This window comes from Lates calcarifer, linkage group LG13, assembly GCF_001640805.2.
Source record: "Lates calcarifer isolate ASB-BC8 linkage group LG13, TLL_Latcal_v3, whole genome shotgun sequence".
In the NCBI taxonomy this organism is placed as follows: domain Eukaryota; kingdom Metazoa; phylum Chordata; class Actinopteri; family Centropomidae; genus Lates; species Lates calcarifer.
In genome coordinates, this window is record NC_066845.1 from 17,009,836 (window position 1) to 17,030,866 (window position 21,031).

General features: G+C 43.1%; 1 protein-coding gene across 4 annotated transcripts in view; it reads left to right on the forward strand.

Annotated features, from left to right (window-relative positions):
• Window positions 1-21,031, forward strand: part of ncor2 (nuclear receptor corepressor 2) — an 83,189-nt gene that overhangs the window by 41,347 nt on the left and 20,811 nt on the right. For 3 of the 4 annotated variants that reach the window (XM_051075352.1, XM_051075354.1, XM_018668656.2), the window contains exons 9-21: window positions 2,009-2,075; window positions 3,167-3,339; window positions 3,553-3,646; window positions 5,702-5,880; window positions 6,661-6,715; window positions 6,821-6,919; window positions 9,309-9,445; window positions 11,224-11,384; window positions 12,548-12,610; window positions 17,892-18,034; window positions 18,183-18,321; window positions 19,231-19,642; window positions 20,765-20,885. In XM_051075352.1, the coding sequence (XP_050931309.1) occupies window positions 2,009-2,075; window positions 3,167-3,339; window positions 3,553-3,646; window positions 5,702-5,880; window positions 6,661-6,715; window positions 6,821-6,919; window positions 9,309-9,445; window positions 11,224-11,384; window positions 12,548-12,610; window positions 17,892-18,034; window positions 18,183-18,321; window positions 19,231-19,642; window positions 20,765-20,885 (1,843 nt within the window). The remainder of the gene's footprint in view (window positions 1-2,008; window positions 2,076-3,166; window positions 3,340-3,552; window positions 3,647-5,701; window positions 5,881-6,660; window positions 6,716-6,820; window positions 6,920-9,308; window positions 9,446-11,223; window positions 11,385-12,547; window positions 12,611-17,891; window positions 18,035-18,182; window positions 18,322-19,230; window positions 19,643-20,764; window positions 20,886-21,031) is intronic. The other variant, XM_051075353.1, reaches the window with a different exon arrangement.

Genomic DNA, 21,031 nt, shown 5'->3' on the forward strand with positions numbered 1-21,031 from the left:
GTCATATTAGTATTGCGATCACATAAGAAATAGGATGTAGTTAAAAAATCAGAAACATTTGCATAGACCAATGCAAAGGTACAGTAAGTCATATTTGAATATTTGAACTGTGCTCCAGATCAAACAAAACAAAGATAAAATGGACTCAAGTGGCCATTGATTCAATTTTTTACCCCTGATATTATGACATGAAATATTAACAGCAGGATTCCTTTCTCAGCATCCAAGGTTGCATTAGGTGAATGGTTAATAAATCATGTCAGTTTCATATGTTAGTGGATATCTGCAGTGAGGGGAGCAGAGAATACACAACTTTGCGTGGCCCTTCCATGTCTATCAGTAAGGCTTATGTGCATCTGTAATCTTATAAGGACCATAATTCACTAAGGCACATCAAAGGGCTGTAGGAGGGTTATAATAGCCCGTCTCCACCGTTGGCACTATGGTTTGGGCACAGTGGCATACCACAAGATGTGTCTGACCTCTTAGCCGCACACTGCTCTGTCTTCACTCCTTTTGATCCTTGCACCGTTTGATCAGTATTATTGCCTCAAAGCAATTAACTGAAAACTCTCTTCTCTCCCTCCGTGTGTGTGTGTGTGTGTGTGTGTGTGTGTGTGTGTGTGTTATTAAATACCACTATGTCGCTTTGAGCCAGCACAATTGACTTCTTTGTTTTGCTAACCAGTTACCCCTGGCACTCATCCCTGCTGGGATAGATGAGTACCAGTATCTGAGTATCTGAGTCCTCATGCCAGTTCATCTCTTGCACGCACAGTGCTATTACCACTCAGCTGATGATAAATGCAGACCACTATGAGAATTAAATCGAATTTTGAAATCTGAAAAGTTCTTGCTCAGTGTGGTTGTACCACTGGAGAACATCTGTCACAAGTGCACGTATAATGAATCTTTCAGCCATCATGTTTTGGAGGTATTATGCCAAATTACGGTGTTCTCCGATATCTCAGAAATGGCACAGGCTTTGGGCAGGACAAAGGAAACCTTTCGTAGGGGTTCAAGCCCACTAATCTTTCCCCTTGCCATCTGGTGTCCAGAGGACAATACCATCTCTGTCTTAAAAGGGCTTAATCTATCAGATCTGTTTTTGCCATACTGAGTTAGTTCTCACCCATTATATGCCACAGTATGTGTGGATATCCACAGTATCTAGCTGTATTTGGCAGTATTTATCTTTCCTGCTGCAATGGCTTGGCTCAATATGTGTCTGTTTGTATGTGTGGGTGTGTGGGAGTGTTTATGTAGGTTGGGGGTTATGGCTGTTTAGATTTAACTTGGGTTTGTTATTGCAGATAACATGTTTGGGAAATGAAGAATGGGTCATCCTGTGTGTTTATCATTCCAGATCCTAAATGTTATCACGCTATCTTCCAATTTTCACCAAACTTGTACACCATGAGTAGTAGTTCTGTCCTTGCCTGCGACCTGAGGGTCCCTGCGGCTCAGCTGAAGTGACTAATGTAGAATAAGATTACATTAATCAGTGGAGAACGTGACCTTACAACTGACAGATTAAGTGTCAGGAATAAAACTCTGTCTTGCAGCAAAGAAAGAGACAAACGGAGTGGCTGCCTAAGGAGATTACTGGCCCTGACCTTTATTTGAAGCACTGTGGCTGGCTGTTCCCAGCCCAGACAAGTTTTATAAGTTTGGCTCCCCTTGCTGTCCTTTCCACCCAGAAGCAAGTTTGAGTTCATCGAGCAGCGGCATACAAGGACAAGCATTGTTTGTGTTTGTGTGAGTGTGTGTCTATGAGTGCATTTTTTTGTTTGTTTACTGGGTAAAGAAGTGAGGCAGAAAAAGTGCAGTGGGAAGAACATGTGTACCTAAGGCTCTGGAGATGCTATATACTTAGATTTATGATGTGACAAATGTGATGAAAGCCAAAGCATTGTATGCATTGACTGTTTTCTTGAAAGCCCTCACCATATCCCTTTCTCTGTGTCTCTCTTCCCCCACTGTTTTTCTCTGTCTTCCTCCCTCTCAGAAACCAGGCGATGAGGAAGAAGCTCATCTTATACTTTAAGAGGAGAAATCATGCTCGTAAGCAGTGGGTAAGTAGAGAATTCAACATTTTTTGACTCTCTGCTGGGACTCAGCCCATGACCGATTACTAGAGTGAAACTGGGCTAGCTGTTTCTTGAACCAAGTGGCCATTTTAGGCAGACCAACGAGAAATAGAGCTCTGGGCATGATCTGTTGTCAGTGGAGTTACTGTGCCCTTGGGAAAGCATTTGCCTCTGAAAAACAGAAAAAAAATTCTCGTATACTGTCACTTGAGAGAAAAACCTTTTCTTATACATCTGTTGAATTCCCTGTCAGCCAAGCACTATAATGAGCATTGTACAGGGTTAGTAACTGCTCTTGGCTGCCAGTGATTGAGCGAGACTGAGCCAAAGAGCATGACTATAAATAAAGCAGAGATCAATGGGGTGAGCTCTGATGCTAGAGCCAGGCGGACATCTTAAAATCAACTGGCTTGACAGAAAATCGTTATTACAAATCAGGTCCACAGTTTTACTATGAAATTTGCATCTATCTACAAGTAGAGAATAAGAATGGCTTTTTTTAACTGATTCCAACCTTAGAGATAGTGCCAGTAACAACTGTCCCATAGCTCTGAACTGAATTGCAAGTTTATGTGAGGTCAGAAAGAACAGTTTTCAGATGCAACACCTTCATCAAAAGCATGTGAGTCACGGACGAGTGTCCAGACTTCTCTCATGTTGTGTCTAAGTGGGGGAGGTAGCTCCTCGTGGGCAGAGTGTGGGGAGACATCACCGTGTGGTTTATGAGCCCACTGAGGGTCATGTCTGCAGCAGGGTTAATGGTCTGCTTTACAGCCTGCCTGTGAGGAAGGCTGGGAAAACAGTGGGCCGTCGTCTGCTAGGAGACACCAGAGAGACTGAGACTCATGGAAGATTACTGAATATAATTATCAAATGTTAGTGCAGTCTGAAACATCACTCTGCTTTTTGGGAGATGTATTGTTTTAGCGGTTACCTGTTAAATGTTCACTAATGGTACCTCCTTAGTGGTGCATTAGTTTTGTGTCTTGAAATCAAAAGACATTGAACGAGATATTGTTGAGAGTCAAGTGGGCCTACAGTGGACTGAGATGTTTCCCGTCTCTGCTGTGCTTCAGGAACAGAAATTTTGCCAGCGCTATGACCAGCTGATGGAGGCTTGGGAGAAGAAGGTGGAGCGCATTGAAAACAACCCGCGGCGCCGAGCCAAGGAGAGCAAAGTGCGGGAGTACTACGAGAAGCAGTTCCCAGAGATCCGTAAGCAAAGAGAGCTGCAGGAGCGCATGCAGAGGTGAGATCACAGGATTTTTTTTCCATTTCTCAACAGGTCGAAGACAAAGTTAATTTCTGGAACTGGCTTAATCACTTTGATTTGTTGCCTAGTTACTGCGGTTACTGTAAAGAATGAAATTGGATTTATTTCATTGTATTATGTAAGTGGCTCTGTTACAGTAATGAGTGGGTAATTTTGAGTGATGGCTCTTCTGTATTTTTCCTTTTGTAGCCGTGTTGGGCAGCGAGGAGGTGGGCTGACCTCGTCTGCAGCTCGCAGTGAACATGAGGTCTCTGAGATCATTGATGGAATATCAGAGCATGAGGTAAGATATGAATTACTGTTATTATCAGACATCCTAGCACCTGATTGTACGGAGTGGCACTGCTGTCAGGAATGAAACCTGGGGTGTTTGTAGTTGGTGCCACTATTTTTATACGCCATATAGATATATGCGTGTTTATTTTCTTATTTTCTAACTATTTATTATCTTAATTGTTGGGTGTTCTATTGATTATTTTGATGATAAGAGTACGTAAAGAGCTGGAGAAAAGCGAGAAGCGAAATTAAGTAGGTCAGGTCTTTATAAAATGAGCCATTATTGGCCTCCTCATACAAAAACATATCTTAATAATATTTATAAATGTTATGTAGTTTAGCAATAGTGAAGATAATAAAACAACATCATAAAAACATAGACTGCAAATGTCAAGTCCAATTTTATTTATATACCCCAATATCACAAATCTTACTCTACGGACTTTATACAATCTATACAGCAGATGACACCCTCTGTCCAAAGAGCCTTGAATCAGATAATGAAAAAAACTCCTCAAAAAACAAACAAAAAAAACAATAGAAGAAAACCTCAGGAAGAGTAACAGAGGAGAGATCCCTCTTGTAGGATGGACAGATGTGCAATAGATGTTGTGTCTACAGAATAGAACAACATAATAGATTTATAGTATGGGTACTCAGGAAATCAGTTTTATAAGTGGTGAACATATATAAAGAAAGTAACCTGGGAAGACATGGTGGAGCAACTTCTGCACTGTGAAATGTGGCACAAGCCTTTGTAAATCACTGCAACATAGTTATGTTTTAATGGCATAAGCCAGTAAATATTGTCACATACTGCAGCTGTTCTGCTGGGTTAGCCTTATGCCACTGTGTGATCTGGTATCTGTGAAAGAAACACAGAAGGCTTGTTCTCAACTGGTATTCCATTGGAATATTTGTGGTCGCTAAGTTAGCAGGGCTAGCCAAAGCTAAATACTAGCCCTTAAAGGCCACCACAGCCCAGCGGCAAACACAGCGGCACAGCTGCTTCCAATTGAAATACTCCCAAAACTTTGATAGTTTCTGGCTGTTTCTCCTGCCTGTCTCTTTTTTTTTTACAGCCTCCTTTCGTTTCTTTTCCCTCCATTTATAATGTGTGCAGTCGACACATAGCGTCAGCTGCTGGTCCAACAGTAATTACTGTCCGTGTACTCATCCACATGATAATGGTTCCACGATGAATAAACTTCGAGGGAGTAAATGTCAGCATGGGCTTCAAAATCACAACCATGTAACAGCCTTTGAATTTTGCTGCTGTCGGTAAGGTTTCAACATCAGAAGTCTGGTCTAAGACAGGGTTTTTTGCAATTGTTGAAGCCCTCTAAGGCAGATTATATAAATAAAATTGGCTTGACTTGACTTAAAGCATACCAGCCAAATGCATACTATTTGGGCTGACAAGGTTTCCAGAGTTACATTTACATTTCAAAAATTCAGAAGCTTATAGTTCATAGTACATTTAGTCCAGGAAAAATAAAATGATTGTTGCTCATTATAGATGTTAAAACCAACACAGGCAAGAGATATGCCAGACTTGTGGTGTCTGAGTCCTTAACAATTAAAAGCACTGCTCTCACTGTTGAGGATAATGGTGGAGGACCATGCTATGAGTGACTTTTCTGTGATATCCACTAGTCATACAGGCCTGTTCCACTCATGTCAGCCTGGTCCCATTAAATTGAGCAGTGTGTCCAGTTGGGTAATCTTGTCTCATCTCAAGAAATGCTTTCTACCCTCTCAAGCTAGCATCTGTGCCCTTTACTCCCCTCCCCTCTCTCAACCTCAGACACCTTATTTTTTAGATTGTTTCTTGTTTCTGTTATGCTGTAGGTCAAAGAGTGACAGGAAAGACTCTGTTTTACCGAAGTTTACATTTGACACCCAAAACTTCCTCCTGTCGTCTGAACTCCTCCACACTTCAAAACAGGGTGTAATACCACATCAGGTTTCATATAGTGCATGTCAGTATAAGCTCCATGTTGTAGTTTCCTGCTCACGACCAGCCCACTCACTCCAGGATGTTGGTTTGTGTGTGTGGCAGAACACGGAGAAGCAGATGCGACAGCTTGCGGTCATCCCTCCTATGCTGTTTGACGCTGAGCAGCAACGCATCAAGTTCATCAACATGAATGGATTGATGGATGACCCCATGAAGGTGTACAAGGACCGGCAGGTTATGAACATGTGGAGTGAGCAGGAAAAGGACACTTTCAGAGAGAAGTAAGCAGAGCACTTCAGTGAAGTCATGATGGCAAATATAATATATCTCTATTTCCTAGCAGCCAAATTGAGCTTTGTTTGGCAAACCACACTCAAAAATAGCTTTTGACAGTTACATTTTGGTGTTTTTCCCCCAGGCTTTTTACATTAAATTCTGAACATTTTCTGTTTGAATCCAGATTCATTAAATGCAACATAAGCTCTTAGCTCTACTCTGTTGTTTATTAGACAAAGCAAAGTGCTTGAGAACCTCTTTTTAAGCAATAAGATGAAGTTTGTCTTGTGAAGTATGTGTGACCGATAAAGGGTCAGTAAGTTGTAAGGAAGTGAATCTTCCCCTTTCGTGAGAAGCGAGAGGAGGCGTTTCAAGCTGCCAAATCGAATTAAACCCACACAGTAAAATCACTGACTTTAAAGTCTACCCACATACAAAAGAGGAGCTTCAGCTTTCTGTTTCGTAACAAATCTGATCCAAAACATAGAGTAAGATATTTGATCACTAAAGACCGTGTGGTGTGATATTTATTAACTTATTGCATGCCTAATTTACAAATTTAGGATTAATGCAGTGGTTCTGTACCTATTTGATCTTTTTCTTTTTTGAAGCAGGATACAGTAAGTCTTTTGAATTTTCTTTTCTGCGTCAGCACAGACGTCACCTCCTCCATCATTCTCTCTGTGTTATTCTGTGATCTTCTTTTGGAGTATTTAAGCAAATGTCAATGATTTTGAATCATTGCTTTAGCAGATTTCAAGAGTTTGTTTGTTCTGTTCCCACAGGTTCATCCAGCACCCCAAAAACTTTGGTCTGATTGCGTCTTTTCTGGAGAGAAAGGTATTGATTCAGTTTTTTGTACTGTTTTTTTGTAGTTGCTGTTCAGTATGATTTCGTTTTCTCAGGAAATGTTTGTTCAAAAATGACCTTTCTTTCACTTCTCAGACGGTGGCGGAGTGTGTGCTCTTTTACTACCTGACCAAAAAGAATGAAAACTATAAGAATATAGTGCGGAGGAACATCAGACGCCGTGGGAGAAGCCAGGTATTCTCACCTAAGAAGCTTGCAGTTCAGAAAGGCACTCCTCTTTACACCAAAGCCAAATTGTGCAGCAAGCTTCATAAGCTTGAAAACGTGAGGTTGCACCACTCTGTCTTTTAAAGAGGCAGATGCACTGGAATTCTCCTTTTGCAACTGCTGGGTAACAAAGAAGTCAACTGGTGTCAGTCACCTAACCAACTTATCTAATGACAGTGACTTATACCATTTTCTAGATGAAGAAAAATGTGTTTTCTGTTTTAGTCAGTACAGTGCAGGCCCTGATGCCATTTTCTGCTGTCAAACAAGTTTGGCAAGATCAACCACTAGCTTTACCCCTATTTTTGTTGTGTACAGTGGATGCAGCTTAGGAAACACTTGACTCTGATTTTATCCAGTTGGACAGCAGAAAAAAAAAGTTGGATTGAGATTTTTTTTCTATGTGGAGTTGGACATACACAAGGCATTCAATATAGATTAATGTTTTGTATCTGGTGTGCTAATACACCAGGCAAAGTGATTTCAGCTCTACTAAAAATGAGACTTTGTGTTGGTTAAAGTGTGTCGCGTATGGACAGGGCCATAATCTCACAACCAGCACTGGAGCTATAGTGATGTCTTTGCAGAACAGTCAGGTAGTTTAAGCCATAAAATGCCAAAGGTCACTCAGTAGTGCTGATCAAGTGCCACAATTTGCTCAACCCCACATGTCAGCACTATTTCCATACTGACAGGTTTTTTTTGAACACAGGTCATTTCTATTGCTAATGAGCTCCCAGTTATTACTCAGCCTCACATCAGGTGCTAGCTGTTAAACGTAATGGTTGCAGGCGCTAATGAAATGGCACATTAATTTACTGGCGACCTTTTCCTGTGGATGTGATGATGCTTGTCTCCTCATCTTTCCTGAAGAAACCTCCGCTCATTACCTGGCGGGTTGCTCCACATCTCCTGAGTAGCAGCTAGCACAAATAGCTCACAGTCACAGAGGGAGGTAGCTACAGAAGAGGAACAGAAAGTGCAGTGCTATATGTCAGAACGACTGCAAATGCTAATAGAGTTTATGTTTGGATAGTGGAGAGATGGTGATGATGAGTAACAGCTTAATTCAAATGTTAATGTGTTTTTAGTCTTACTGAGTGTAGTGGCAGTAAATTGGCTGCTCTGTTGTCTCCTTTAACTACACATTCTGTATGTCTGCCCCTGGATCAGCTTAGGGCATTTTTAAATGCAGTGCTAACAGATCTCTATGGTAAGGGTGAATAGAGATTATTGGCTGATGATGCATCTGGGGACAGGAAAAAGCATCAGAGCTGCACATGAGACTGGGAGACCATTAAGTCCTATCCAGTTATAGCTTTTATTTGTTTTCAGTCTGAGTTCATGGCAGGGAGAGGACATTAGTGGTATAGTGCAAACAGAGAAAAAGGGTATGTGAGAAAAATGTGCATTTTGATGTTGCTCCTCTCCCTGCTCTACTCCTTTTTATGTTCCCTTTCCAGGAGCCACAGGCAATGTGTCTTTTTTAAGAGTGGATATGTAGTAAAGAGATCAACAAAGGTTTACATTATCCCAGAACTACAAATGCATCAAACAGAGCAGTAGTTCTTATCAGTTTAAGTATATCTGCTTTGTCAGTATTAAGCAGTGTTTAAGGTTTTTGGTCAGACTGTGCATCTGTACTCATCTGAACTCTAACCCTAAAAGCCCAGACAGGCAGGAAACTGGTAAGGAAGTGGTTCTGGGTGCTTAAAGAGCAAAAGTTATACGGCAGAAATGTGCTGCTGTAATTTCGGAACTTTCGTATCCTGTTTTTTTTTGCCTGTGCTGAAAATGAGTCTTTTTTTATGTTAGCAAGCACTGTATACTTTAAATAAGTGCAACCAAATCTTTTTAAGTGAAGAGAGAATAATTATTGTATGTTTCACATTTCAATGTTTTTGCAAAAACCACTGTACGGTTGTTGTGTTATCTCATCAGAAAGCAAGGCAGACACCATTTTGTCTGCAGATGTATGCCAGAAGTACATTTATATCTGATTAATGTCTAATTAGATAAGACATCTGTCACAAGTGCTACCTCATTCACTGTTTGCTAACACACAGAAAATGCATGTGGTGAAGAGAAGAGATGAATTACAGAGAAATATTGGAGGAATCTACTAAAATGACAGAAAATCTGATCATAATAATTTTCCTTACACAAACACAGATGCACACTTAAGTCTTAATTGCATCAGTTCTACATGTTTGTCATCCACACATCTAAGTGTGTGTATCTAAGGTATATGGGTTACAGGAGAGGTTGTGGTGTTTGTTTGTAAGTCTGTGTATCCAGTTACCTGGGATTATCTTTGTAATAGAGCGCCTTGTTGTTGCTTTGTCTCTCATCGCAGCACGGCCAGCAACAGCAGCAGCAGCAGCAACAAGTGAACCGCAGCAGCCAGGAAGACAAGGAGAAGGAAGAGAAAGAGAAGGAGGGAGAGAGGGATGAAGAAAAAAATGAAGCCGAAGACAAGGAAGATGGAATGAAGTAAGTCAATTTTAATACTGATTAAACCTTCCATGCCAGAGTCATATCTTTTGTATCAAACCCAATTATGAATTTAAGAATAAGCACTGTGTGCTGCAAAGATGATTTTACTTAGTGATCCATTAGAAAAGCAGACTGACAGGTTGAGAGGAAAAGATGGAGGCGAGTGAAAACATTTCCGCCACATTGCATGAGCCTGAACCTGTGCAGCTGCAGCGATCTACTCGCTCCTTTTCTCCAGCACACAATTTTTAGAATTGTTCCAGGTCAGGCTGCAGCAAATGGAGTAGGAGTAATTTTTGGCTAGGGGGAGCGGATCTGGAAATCCAATCATTCTCTAACCCTTGAGCTCTTACTCCCTTCACCTCCAGCAAGACTTTCCACCTACGGCAAATTCAAGGGTCCCTTCGTCCTCCCTATTAAAACAGCTGTTTTCCTGTTTATACTTCTCCCCTTCCCAAAAGAATGCCAAGTGTCATTTTTAAAATTCTGTGCTTATTTTGTTAGTCTGGGTTTTTTTTTTTTTGGTGGGGGGAAAAAAGCAGTACGATCATCCTAGCTGTCAAATTGAATTGTTAGTGAGTAAGGAGGAGTGTGTGTGTGTGTGGGCAAGTGGGAAGGTGCAGTGGTGGTGGAGGGGGTGTTTACAGGCACAGTGCCAGTAAAGGATGCAAAACAACAGATGGAATATCACTGCTTTCTGTTGCCTGAAAATGAATTGATGAAGTCTATCTCTGTATTCATGTACTGTATTATGATATCAGCTGAGGTTGTACACTACAGCAGTTTCAAGTAATGGCAGGTCATTTTTATGAGCAGTTGTGCAAAGTAGAAGATGATGATGAAGCATTGCCTACCGCCTCCCCGCTCTGAGGCAAGGCCAGGGGACTCCGTGACTCCCAGCACACCCTGCTGCCTGCCTGTCACCCCTGGCACAGCTGGCTAGCCTATATTTAGTGTGCCACCAGTTCCTCTCAGCAAGATTAATGTAGCTGGGGGAAGATGAATGGAGGAGCAGTGGATTCAAACTCAGTGGCTATCTCCTGGCATGGCATTGTGCTGACACTCGATAAATTATCTTAGAAAAAAAAAGAAAGAAAGAAAAAACAGCATCTGCATACACATGGCTAGGTTTGTCTCACTAAAGCTAATGCAGTGTAGAGGCAAAGAGCATTAGGAACATGATGGTGATGGACCCAAATTTGAATTTAGGTTTTTGGGACTTAATGAATAGATTGTACTGGTATTATTTCACTGGTGAGATCCCCCTACATTCTCTTTTTACAATTGCTGCTTTTTACAATAGGATATATCTTAATAATTTTGAATGATACCCCACATTGTATACTGCGGGGGTTCGGCACATTTTTCAAGATTTAGGTGTCATCTTTCTGATGGTGTGTACATTTGCACATAACAGTAGTTCAGGAATTATAGCTCTTTTTATACATTAAAACAGACCTAAATTCACCATAGTTAATGTTGGAGTTTGGCAAAGTTTTGCAGTCACTGACAGTCAATATAGGTGACCTATAGTCATCAGCAGACACTTAGCATCTCCTGAGGTGATGCTGGACCTTGCCTGGACCTGCCAGTTAGAATGGGAGCATTTGGTTGTAAGACAATAAAAACACTGTCTAAATCATTATTATCAGTGTCCTACAATACTGCCCTAGAATTAGGGGATTGTGTATAGGGATCAGTGATCCATCATATGTACACCTTCAAACACCCTTTGTGTATCTCTTGCTGACTTTGTTGACATTTCTCAAATGCAGGGATGACACCTCTGGAGAGGATGCAGAGGACAAAGAGCCCACTGTGGCTTTCAAGGGTCGACGCACAGCCAACAGCCAGGGGCGCCGCAAGGGCCGCATCACCCGCTCTATGACCAGTGAAGTGGAGGAGACCACCACACCGCCCCTGAACAATGAGCTCGGTCAGTCTCAGCTGCTGTGCAACAAATTAGTGCCAGTTTGCTCCTCCGTCTGGTGTTATTTTAACATCTGAATAAATTTAGCATGCAGCACACTGCACACTGTTATTTGAGAGAGTGATGTGGGTAAACATTATGAAATGAAGTGTTGGTCAAATTACAATTAAACTATAAGGAAACAAAAAAATGTTATCATAAGGAAATGTATGTTATTGCAAACTGGATGGAAAACATTAAGATTTTAAAATGGCTAAAATGCAGACTGAATACTGTGCACCTGCATTGACTTTTTCACCTTTTATCTACTTGTGGCCTTCTGACCCACACCACAAGAGTGCACTATTGTTCCTTTTGTCTTCATCCACGTATAAGTCTTGCACTCCTTACTTTGTGCCAAAGTGACACTTATAAATGGTGTACTAAGAAATCAAAACCGTAAAGAATTGTGACTGCATTAGATACGCAGTTTAAATCGCATCTGTTGGCAAAAGTATTATTTAAGGACAGAATACTGAGTGTGTCAGCAGTGTCTCCCCACTTAGGTCTTTGTTTCCTCGCAGGTGGTAAGTCAGCCGTGCACAATCTAACACTCTTGCTGCAGGCTATGAGAAATTCTTGATGTTTCAGCAGTTGTGTGCACATGCTGCAGTTGCTCCTGCAGCACAGGTTTTAGTCACAGGGAATCCCCAGGTGACTCAGGCTGTAGGGACTCTTAACAGCAGCCCCCCTCTGCCACTGTTTGTTCCCGTCCTGGCAGCACTGCTAGCTGGCCCACTGTGCCCTTCACGGGTCCATATAGAGGACACATAAGCACAAACTCCTGCTTTGCTGTCTGCCACGCAGGGCCAGGGTCGGCCTGGCTTACGGCCTGTGCAGGGAAAGAAGCCAGTTGTTATGTCTATAATCATTAACTGACTTCTCTCCTTGGATTTCCTGCTTCCTCCATCTAAAACAAACAGTCCCCAGCGACCCGTGCTGCAGTGCCGCACTGGCAAGCAACACAAGCTACCCTGCCCCCCACCCTCTCATTCTTTTTTCTTCTCTAATTTCTCTCTCTCCTTCCCTTCCTCTTGTCAGTCACTCCCTAACTGACTTTGTGACAACTGCCCACTCCCCCCTCCTCCCGCCCTCTCTGACTTGGTGGTTCTCTATTTTTTTTTAAACAGCCAATCTGGAGATGAATGAGAGCTCTCGCTGGACTGAAGAAGAGATGGAAACAGCCAAAAAAGGTAATAAAGAATAAACCTTTCTTCTCCCTGTGAAGCGCAACTTCATCGCAGTTACTTTGTATTATAATTGAGGTACCAAAGGAAAGAACATTAGCAGCAGATCAGGCACTGTTTTTTCGAAAGCATAGACAAGTGATGCGGCTGTGACTTCCTGTTAGTGAGGCAGCAACCGCCACGTGCTGCTAGGTTGTGTCTATGCATGTATGTGTCAGTCTGCCTGGACTGGGTCTGCTGCTCTTTGGAGCTGTTTCCCTGTCTCTCTGGGTCAAGGCAGCCTGCCTTTTTATCAAACAGGCTGTAAAGTCTGCCTCTTATCAGCAGGCCCCTGCAGATGCAGCAGTCATTAACTCAGCCTGTTTATTGTCTCTGACTGAAGATTACCCAGAAGCCTATGGCTGATTCACAGAGGTCGCTGACATTCTGCCCATTTTCCTTGCACCAGCGCTTTTTGTGAATGTGTTTGACAGCGTTTGTTGGTTGCAGTGCATGAGTCTCAGTTACTGATTGAATGAGCTCCTCAACATCAGTAGTTTCTAGTGTGTACTGCTCTTTAGATAGGGATTCCCCACTGATCTGTTAAACCATACTGATGGTCTGGTTCTCATCTGTTGTTAAAAAAGATTTATTTTATTTCAAGAAAAGGTGATGGCTGCTGCAGGCAGTTATGTTAATATTTTGACTCTTTGCATTACTAAAAGTCAGCCTGAGCTGGGTCTTTAAATGCATCTTTTTATAGATGTTTTTAAAAATCTTGGTCTAAGGTGGCAGAGTACTTTTGTAATGTCAAGTCTTGCTTTCTGCACATGACTCAACGCAATTTCACTTCAGCGCGGCTGCTTTGTGGCCATTTGTAGATGATGTGTCATTGTGCTTTGTGTGACTCTCAGTTCTGCTTCTGACTAATTTAACCTGTCCTTCCTTGTAATCACCAGGAGATGAAGTGCCACTGCTTGCAAACAGCTATCAGCAGCTAGAATGTGATATTGAAACCACATTTGGTCTAGAGGAGTTATTGCATCTGTCCCATGCTGTATGTCTCTGTGTGTGTGTGTGTGTGTGTGTGTGTGTGTGTGTGTGGCTTCTCCTGCAATTTGGGGTTTGTGTTTGCGGCCAGGTTTGTGTGTTAAGGGTTATTTTGTGATAACTGGCGCTGGCCTGGCTCGTACACGGTCCTGTGTAGTAATCCTGGTTAATGTCTTCAGTTCCATTCTCCTGCAGTGGGATTAGTGGGGCGCTCCATCCCAGAGGATTAGCCTGGCAGCTCGGTGGGAGCAGGGCTTCTATGGAGGGCTTATGTAACCACAACCACACAACCCCAGCTACAGTACCAGGGGCTGAAGAGGAGGAGCTGCTCTTGCCGTTTTTCATCATTTCTAACAACCACCCCCACACCTGCCAAAACACGCGCTTGGAGATCATAACCCCACCCACCCATTTCCTTAAAGAACTGAATACGCTTGTCAAGGTGCTTTCCTTTGCAGGTGCTTGACAATGTATATGCTTTAAAGAGGCTTAGGTGTCCTGATGCTAATGTGTTTATCCACTTGAGCTAAACAGATCTGAATAATGGCATTTATAGTGCCTGGCAGGACAACGGCATTCCAGCATGGCAGCGCCAGCGAGGGCTGCCTTCGAAGATGGCATGGCCACACTCAGAGATAGATCACTCTTGTCTTCACTGCTTATAAAAACTGGTACCTCAAACAAGGGATGGCCAATCTTTGTAAAGTCTGTCTCTTAAACCCACCAGCTCTGCCTGCCTCTGTGTGTGTGTGCGCGCGTGCACATGTATGCAAGATATGTGTAGCGAAGGTAGTGTCTGTGTGCACTTGGTCCAAGCTGTGTGTGTTTGCATGTGCACCCTTCTTGGCAGGCGTTTATGTAAGTGCACTAATCTGGCAGGCTTTGCTTGGGTGCAGGCAGGCAGCTGGATAATGGCCCTTGCTCTGCTTGCTGGAAGAACCCATTTAAAGGAGCAGCAAGTAGAGAATGCCATATTATCTTTTCTCTCTTTCTTCTCCACTGTTGCTCTATCTCTGCCTCTCGTTCTGTCTGTCTCTCTCGAACGGGAGATGGCAAGGGCCCAGATTGGCAAGAGCTGTGGAAGATTTGGCAAGCGCCTCTTTCCCTCACTCACTTTCCCTCTCTCCCCTCACTCTGTGTTGTTATAGACTGGTGAGAGGTCACATTCAAGATGAAAAGCAGGTCAGTCAGGAAAAATGTGAAAGCCTTTATGCTTTCTCATGGTATCAACATCAACTCCCTCTCTCTCCCCACCCCTCCTGTCTTTCCCCTCTTCTCTCTTTGCTTACTCCCTACTTCTGTATCCTTTCCCTTTCTCTATTGTCTCTTTAGCTCAGTGGCTCTGCTCTCTCTCTCTCTCTCTCTCTCTCTTTCCTCTCTCTCTCCCTGGGCTGCTCTCTCTCTGCTCTCTGTTTACTCTTGGACTGCCTGAGTGTGTGTTTGCGCCTGTGTGCTAGAGTATTAACAAGAGAGACAGGGAGAGAGAGAGAGAGAGAGAGAGAAAGAGAGTGAGAGAGAGAGAGAGGGTTCGAGTGAGTGTGTACTCACTCATGCGTTTGTGTGTGTGTGTGCGTGCTGCTGTGCCTGCTGGCAGAGTGAGGTAAGGGGAGGGACAGACCGACGGAGAGAGGGAGGGAGGGAAAAAAAGAGAGATAGAGGAGAGATCAGATGAGGGGAGAGAAAGGCTGAGCACATAGCACCGCCCCACAGTCCCACTTTCCTGTGGAAGTCTTCCCAGACGACCGCCATTGGGGAGAGACACGGCAGAGAAGAACAGACCAGCACTCACCGAAGGACAGGGAGGACAGAGTGAGAGGAAAAGGAGGGGAGAGGCCAGGAGCATGTGCTGTTTTGGAACACGTCAACCTGACACCGGCTCAAGTATCAAGCCAGCTGGCAGGAAGAGCGTCGAGACTGAGCTGTTTTCATCTCCTCTGCTCTGGATCGGAAGGCCCAGCCCCGAAGAGCTTCCCGGCTGGCCCTCCAGAGATCAAACTGTCTGATAGTGTTATCCACAGCACGGCCATGAGACGACGGCTAAAGTGACAGGCATGTGACAGACAGGAACAACCACTTTCTGGCTGCACCAGGTGTTGTTCGGACTTTCTCTGGGAGGAGCTAATGGGAATAGCATGTCCTGATTGGGTGTGAGGCCACCACCTGCTTCAGCATTGCTGCTGCTGATTGGATGTTTGTTCCATGTGTGTTGCTCCAGCAACTAAGGCCCTGAGTCAACCAGAGCTGCTTGGGATTGTGCTTTGAGTATGTGCTTACAGTGGAATAAACTGGATGTAGCTAGAGGTCATAACAAAGTGACCTTTGACTTTCAGTAAATGGATTGCATTGTTATTGGTTCAAGTTCAGCAGGTGCAGCCTTAGTTGGTTGAACGTGTGTGATATTCTGCCACTGTTTGTGTCTATGTTTGTCTGAGCACGTGTATGTTTGTGTGTACTCATGCAGGTTGGAGGGTGTCTAACTGCCCCCTCCCACGCTTCTTGTGAGACGACTGTAAAAGGTTAATAGGTGTCGGTCACGAGTCTCAGTCCTCTTGGAATGAGTCAGGCCAACTGCTCTTCTTTTCTTTCTCTTTCCTGGAGGAGCTTTCCCAGCAATGCCTTTAGTGGCAGCGATGAATATTTCAGCTGAAAAACCTCTTCCACTTTAACACTTGACAGGTTGTAGGTATGCAGGAGCTTTTAGACACCAGCAGCTCAGACTTGAAGATCACCCGTGCTGGTTATTGTAGCTCCTTTTATACTGGCATTAATAAATTCTCAGCATGACTGTGATTATTATACATCTTCTCACGTTTGCTGGATATTGCACAACTTTTCTACTTGCAAAAGTGTTTTTTACATCAGTAGGTATTTGTGACAGTGGTAGTATTTTACTTATGTCAGTGCAGAGATAAATATTATAATTTTCTTTTGCAAAGAAAGAATTGAACCAAAATCTTACTGTTCAGACAGTTTTCTGGATACGTCATCATATTTGGGATGATGTGTTATCTTCACATCTTGTTTATCCCTAAGCATCATGGTACACATATAAATAAATACAGTTCTTTGAATAATATCCTAGAGATTAAACTTGTAAACAACTAACAGACCAGCTTTTATTGCAGCTATTACTTATCACTAGCATTAGTCAGTAAAGTGTCGGTATCACAGTCAATCTCTCTGATTAATATGACAGTTGAAATGACAGGGCTGTAAACAGCTGTCCTTTCCTCTCCTTTGGTTCGGAGTTGTGCTTGCTGTCCTACTGCCTCCATTAAGCGATGAGATGCAGAGACCTCTGAACCCATGTCCAAGGTTATCCCAGGAGGTTTTGGCTCTGTGCCTGTTAATAACCCCCGCCCCGTGTCCACAACCCTTTGAGAGGCTGTCCTGTTGCCAGGACCTGTCAGGCTGGCACAGGAAACAAGTGGGTGGTGCAAGCTTAAGCCTCTTACAACACACACTGTTAATGAGCTGCCTTTAGCTAACAGCAGACTTGCGGTGGGGGGGGAACTCTACGCTATCTGTCTTTCTCACTTACACACTGACTGCTCTCTACATCTCTTCTTTTAGCACACATACACTAAGCGATTGTGTGTGTATGTGTGTTTCATGACAGGTTGATCTATCACAGCTCTGGCCCAGTGGGTGCCTGTAGACTCTTGTGTAAGGCACAGTCATGTGGTTGACTGGGTAAAGGACCAGGGTTTCTTGGAACTGGGTCACATCAAAGTCAGTTAGAATATGACACAGAGTGACCCCAGTGGGGGGAGTTAGTGATGTCATTGGTATGACTGACTGGTCAGCCACCACATCACAACTCCCCTCACCATTACTCTCTCTCTGCATCTCCTCTGTCTCTGTTTAGGAAGTGTAACACATAAAGCCGTGCTGCTTTGAAAGTGGGACTTTGTCTGTTTTGCACTGTGAACCAAACACTCGGTTTGTGTTATAGTTTTACACTGTATTGACATAACATGTGTTTGGCTATTGGTTTACTATAGAGAGACATCCATACTGTGCACTCAAAGAGATTGTGGTTGGAGATATTCTTTATTGAATAGAAACCTAAATGACAATTAATTTTACAGTCCTGCACTTTGCACAGCTTGCATCACTTTTTTACAACTTCACAGAGAATATCATTTGATAGAGATGGAGTAGGGACGTCGTGCAAGGCTACGTGTCATCTTTTACCTGTCTGTCTTTGTTCCTATTCTATCCTAATCCTTCTGCCCATCCCATCTGTTAATTCCAGGCCTTCTCCAGTATGGTAGGAATTGGTCCGCCATCGCCAAGATGGTGGGATCAAAAACCGTGTCACAGTGCAAGAACTTCTACTTCAACTACAAGAAGAGGCAGAAACTGGATGAGATTCTGCAGCAGCATAAAATGAAATCGGTAAGCACAGGGAAAAGTTTCTGAGCCGTATTTGCACTACTGACAGTGTGACAGGGAGAAGTGCACCACCAAGCCATAAGATTGTTTCTGGTTTTCTCCTGATGATCTGTGGGCTGTTTTTATTTAGTGTGTGTTTGTTTTGACCTAGGAGAAGGAACGAAAGGCCCGTCGTAGGGGCAAAGCCCTGCAGAATGAGGAGGCCAGTGCCCCGTATCCAGCAGAGGAGGAGGAGATGGAGGGTTCTGGAGCTAGTGGCAATGAAGAGGAGGTCCCTGAAGATGGAGAGGGTACACATCAAACAATATACCTAACGCTAATTACAAAACAATGTATAAATCAAAGGTTCTATTTTACCTGTATTTATCTTATTGGGCTTTATGAATATTTAAAATAGGATGCTGTTTCATTATATAGTGTTTTTGCAGTAGAAAAGTGTAAATTGGTCACAAAATATTTACGTGCATCAACATTTAATTATGCTGATGCACATAAGCAATTAGATGATTAATATCATGCTTGTTGCTAGGCTTCTGTTTCTGTTTAGAAGGCTAGCAACACTAGGTAGACTGATACAACAGATCTCCACAAATTCTACCTTTACAGAGCTTGTAATGGCCAGTTTTTGTTAAACTTTCAAAGAAGTATTAATTCAACAGCGTGTTTATTATTGAGGTCGTAGTTAGTTGTATTATTGTTCTGGACTGTATTATATCCAGTCAAGTTCAACATTATTATCATATAATGGCAGAATTTATGGCTGAGTTGTTGTATTGGATTACATTGGATTGTATAGGGATACCAAATACAGTGGTCACTGAGTGTAGATAATGTCATGTAACAGCAAAACTCTTTGACTTAGCTTGAAGAATCGTGTTCTGCAGTGACGATTATAAAAATCTTCAGATAATCCTGCTGTAGTCTGCTGATAGTGTACTGTGTGTGTAGACTGTACTTCCACAATAGAGTGCTGAAGCCCCAGGAGATTTCATCCATCATCCCAATGGTTTTGTGTTCCTCCTTATTGTACAGTGAAACTTGATTAGGCAGAAGACTGGCACTGTGAAGAATCTGGTTTAACAGAAAGAGATGGGGAAAAGATGGAAGAAAAAAAGGACAAGAAGATATAACATGATTTACAGTGTAAGCCCGGTCTCGTCTTCTGATCTATGTTTCCCTTTGTCCTCTTCCCCTGCCAGGTGGAGCCAACAACAGCTCTGACACCGAAAGCCTGCCCTCGCCACACTCATCTGAGGACAGCAAGGTTAAGGAGGAGGGCTCGAGCCGGTCGAAGGCCGGGGACAAGGAGGCGGCCGGGTCTGATATGGGCCAGGCAGGGGATGAGAAACCTCCAGTCAAAGAAGATGCAGACTCAGCCATCAAGCAGGAGATAAAGACAGAGACAGGGGAGCCCCACAAAGAGCAGCCTGCACCACCCAGCGATACCACAGATAAAAAACCTCCTACAGCGGAGACCGAGGAAGTCAAAAGCTCCACCAAGAGCTCTAAGAAGGACCATGGAGCCAAAACAGGCTCCCATAGGGACAGTGACTCTAGTGCCACTTGCAGCGCTGATGAAGTGGAGGAGACAGACAACACAGACAAGAACAGGTAAGAACTCTTAGCAAGAGGTAAAGTGAGAATCAAAAATTGAAATGAATAATGTCATGCACTTTCCTGTTTGGTTTGATCGATGACATCATCAGGCCTGGTTGAGATTATTAATGTCAAAGGCCCTCTGGCTTGTGAGCAGTGGTTTTCTAGGTGTCCTACTTCTCTGGTCTACCACAGCAGACATCAGAAAATAACGCAGCAAGGGTTTTGAAGTGTTATTAGTTGCCTAGCTACACTGTGTGGCAGTGAAGCCATATTTGGCAAGCCACTTGTGTGTACACCACAGGTTGCTCTTTTCTATCAACCAGATATTTTATTTGCACTTTGTATGAATGAGAATATATATTTACCCTATATATCTGCGTGTGTGTCTGTGAATGAGGCCACAAGAAATGGGTGTCAAAGTGCGTGGGAGGAGTGATTAGTTTTGTTTGCACAGTATTTGTTCAATTTTTTCCATGACAGCAGACTACATGTACTGGCAGAGCCGAGGGAAACGCTGCCCTCTCTGCCAAAGCAAACAAAGGGAGTGAGTGTGTGTGTGTGTGTGTATGTGCGTGCGTGCATGTGTGCGTCTACACACTTTTGTGTTGTTGTGCATCAAAGTGTGTGTCTGTCTGTGATTCAGAGAATGTTGTGTGCTTTCGACAGATGTGCGAGACATGGATATGGATTTTTACTTGTAATTCTTTTCCACAATGTCTGACTGTTCAGCACACATCCTATGTCCATCTCTCTCACACACATGCACGCTCACATCCTATATATTTCTGCTTTCCCTTATCATTTGAATACTTAAATACGTTGTTTAGTGAGTGAGGATTAGTTGTTTGTGTCTCCTGTGGGGAATGGGTAGGCAGGCGTGTGGGATGGAAACACAGTCAGAACCTCTGCTCTTTTTGTGGTGAATGTTTTATTTATTTATCTGTAAATGTTTTTAAAATTAATTGTTGGATTTAGGTTCAAGTGGGCAAAATAGATGACAGACGGCAGTTTGAGGCTCTGTTATGTGTCTATTATCATAATAGAAAATGGTGTACGCTCTACCCTCAGCCTCCTCTTCACTCCCACTAACTTACTTGTGTTTGTGTGTGTGTGTGTGTGTGTGTGTGTGTGTAGAATGACTTCTCCACGGCCAAGTTTACTGAACTACGCTCATGATGGCGTCATATCTTCTCCGCTGCAGAAGCCCATGGACCTGAAACAGCTCAAACAGAGGGCTGCTGCAATACCACCTATTGTGAGTCACTAGTTAAACTTTGTGTGTCTCATTGTGTGTGTCTTTTGTTTTTTTTCCCCCCACACATCACACAATAGTAAGGTGAAAAGCATCTCTGCTTTTTCAGCCTTGGAAAGCGTCTTTGATCCAGGTGGTGTTTTGTAACA